We start from the raw sequence: 1307 nt of genomic DNA on the forward strand, positions 1-1307 counted from the left end.
CGGGGAGATGGCTCAGTGGAATGAATAAGTGCTTCCCTAGGAAGCGCAAGGGCCTTCCCAGAGTTCAATCCCCGGTTCAAAAAAAGAACAACAAACCAAGTACTTGAAAATTATAATTTAAAAGAAAGTACTTTTACAACTTTGATATGTCTACATCTTTTATTGTTTTTGTTTTCTTCAATTAGGGTACTGTAAAACAGGCTTACACAAATGCTCCGATGGTAGACAATGAATTACTACGATTGAGTCTTCGGTTATTTAAGCGGAAGACTACTTGCCTTGCCCCAGGACATGAAAAGACTGAAGATAATAAAATATCGCAGTCCAGTATGCAACAGGAACTGTGTGTGTCTTAAGACTGGAGTTCAGCATGATCCTTTGGGTACTATCTTCCTTCGACATTGTATATTCTTTTTTAAGCTCTTTAGTTTGACAGACATTAGTGACAAAGACAGAAAAGATATGTCACCATGCTAAAAGAGTGAAGGACATTCATCTTTAGAGACACTAGTTTTCGCTAACTTAAGATTTTACATACATTTTTATACAGTACTTAATACTCATGTAAAATAATGTGAAACCATCTGGATTTAATAGTTTAGTCTGTTCTCTTACCTTTTGTTAAAACTGAAGATTTTGGAAATCCTCGTCACTGTTCTTCCAGCCTCTAAATATTTTTATGGAATGGAACCACTGATTTATATTCTGGATCATCCATACAGAAACAATGATTTTATTCCAAAACAATGTGTTCATCAGAGTAATTGCACACATTGTGCAGCACCATGTTGAACAGAACATTTGAAAGGGAATGCTGTTCTAGTGTAGTGTGTTTGTAGGCACATCTCCAGCAGGAGGAAGCTGAAATATTTTTTTAAAGTTCTAAAAAATTACTTCATGAGTCTTTGATTTTTTTTTAAAACTGTGTGTGTTTTGTTATGGTGTATATTGGTGTCTTTGTGACCTGAATAATTTCTTTTTTGTTATCAAAGACTGTATCATTTTTATTTTTAATAAATATACCTTCCCTTCCCTTGTTCAAGATTTATGTACTTTGCTCATTAGTCGTATTACTAATGTTCTGAAGCATTTTTCGTCTACAGGCACTTTCCTACTTGTTTCATCATCATTGAACTGCTTGTTGTACATACTGTGACATGTCAGTGATGCACTTCAAATATAGCTCAGTAATTACTTGAAGCAAACCAATAGTTAACATACCTGTATAACTGATGAGGCTTATAATTCTACCATTATATTGTTCAGTATTATAGCAATTACATTGAATAGCATCCATCCTGTACTAT

At 34.1% G+C, this 1307-nt stretch overlaps 1 protein-coding gene across 5 annotated transcripts in view; it reads left to right on the plus strand.

Annotated features, from left to right (window-relative positions):
* Zc3h13 (zinc finger CCCH-type containing 13) overlaps positions 1–916 on the plus strand; it is a 95571-nt gene extending 94655 nt beyond the window's left edge. For all 5 annotated transcript variants that reach the window (XM_023700177.1, XM_023700176.1, XM_023700178.1 and 2 more), the window contains one exon: positions 186–916. In XM_023700177.1, the coding sequence (XP_023555945.1) occupies positions 186–356 (171 nt within the window). In that variant the 3' untranslated portion in view covers positions 357–916. The remainder of the gene's footprint in view (positions 1–185) is intronic.
* Positions 917–1307: the final 391 nt, after the last annotated feature.

The sequence above is a fragment of the Octodon degus genome, unplaced genomic scaffold (assembly GCF_000260255.1).
Source record: "Octodon degus isolate 3935 unplaced genomic scaffold, OctDeg1.0 scaffold00122, whole genome shotgun sequence".
Classification (NCBI taxonomy): Eukaryota; Metazoa; Chordata; class Mammalia; order Rodentia; family Octodontidae; genus Octodon; species Octodon degus.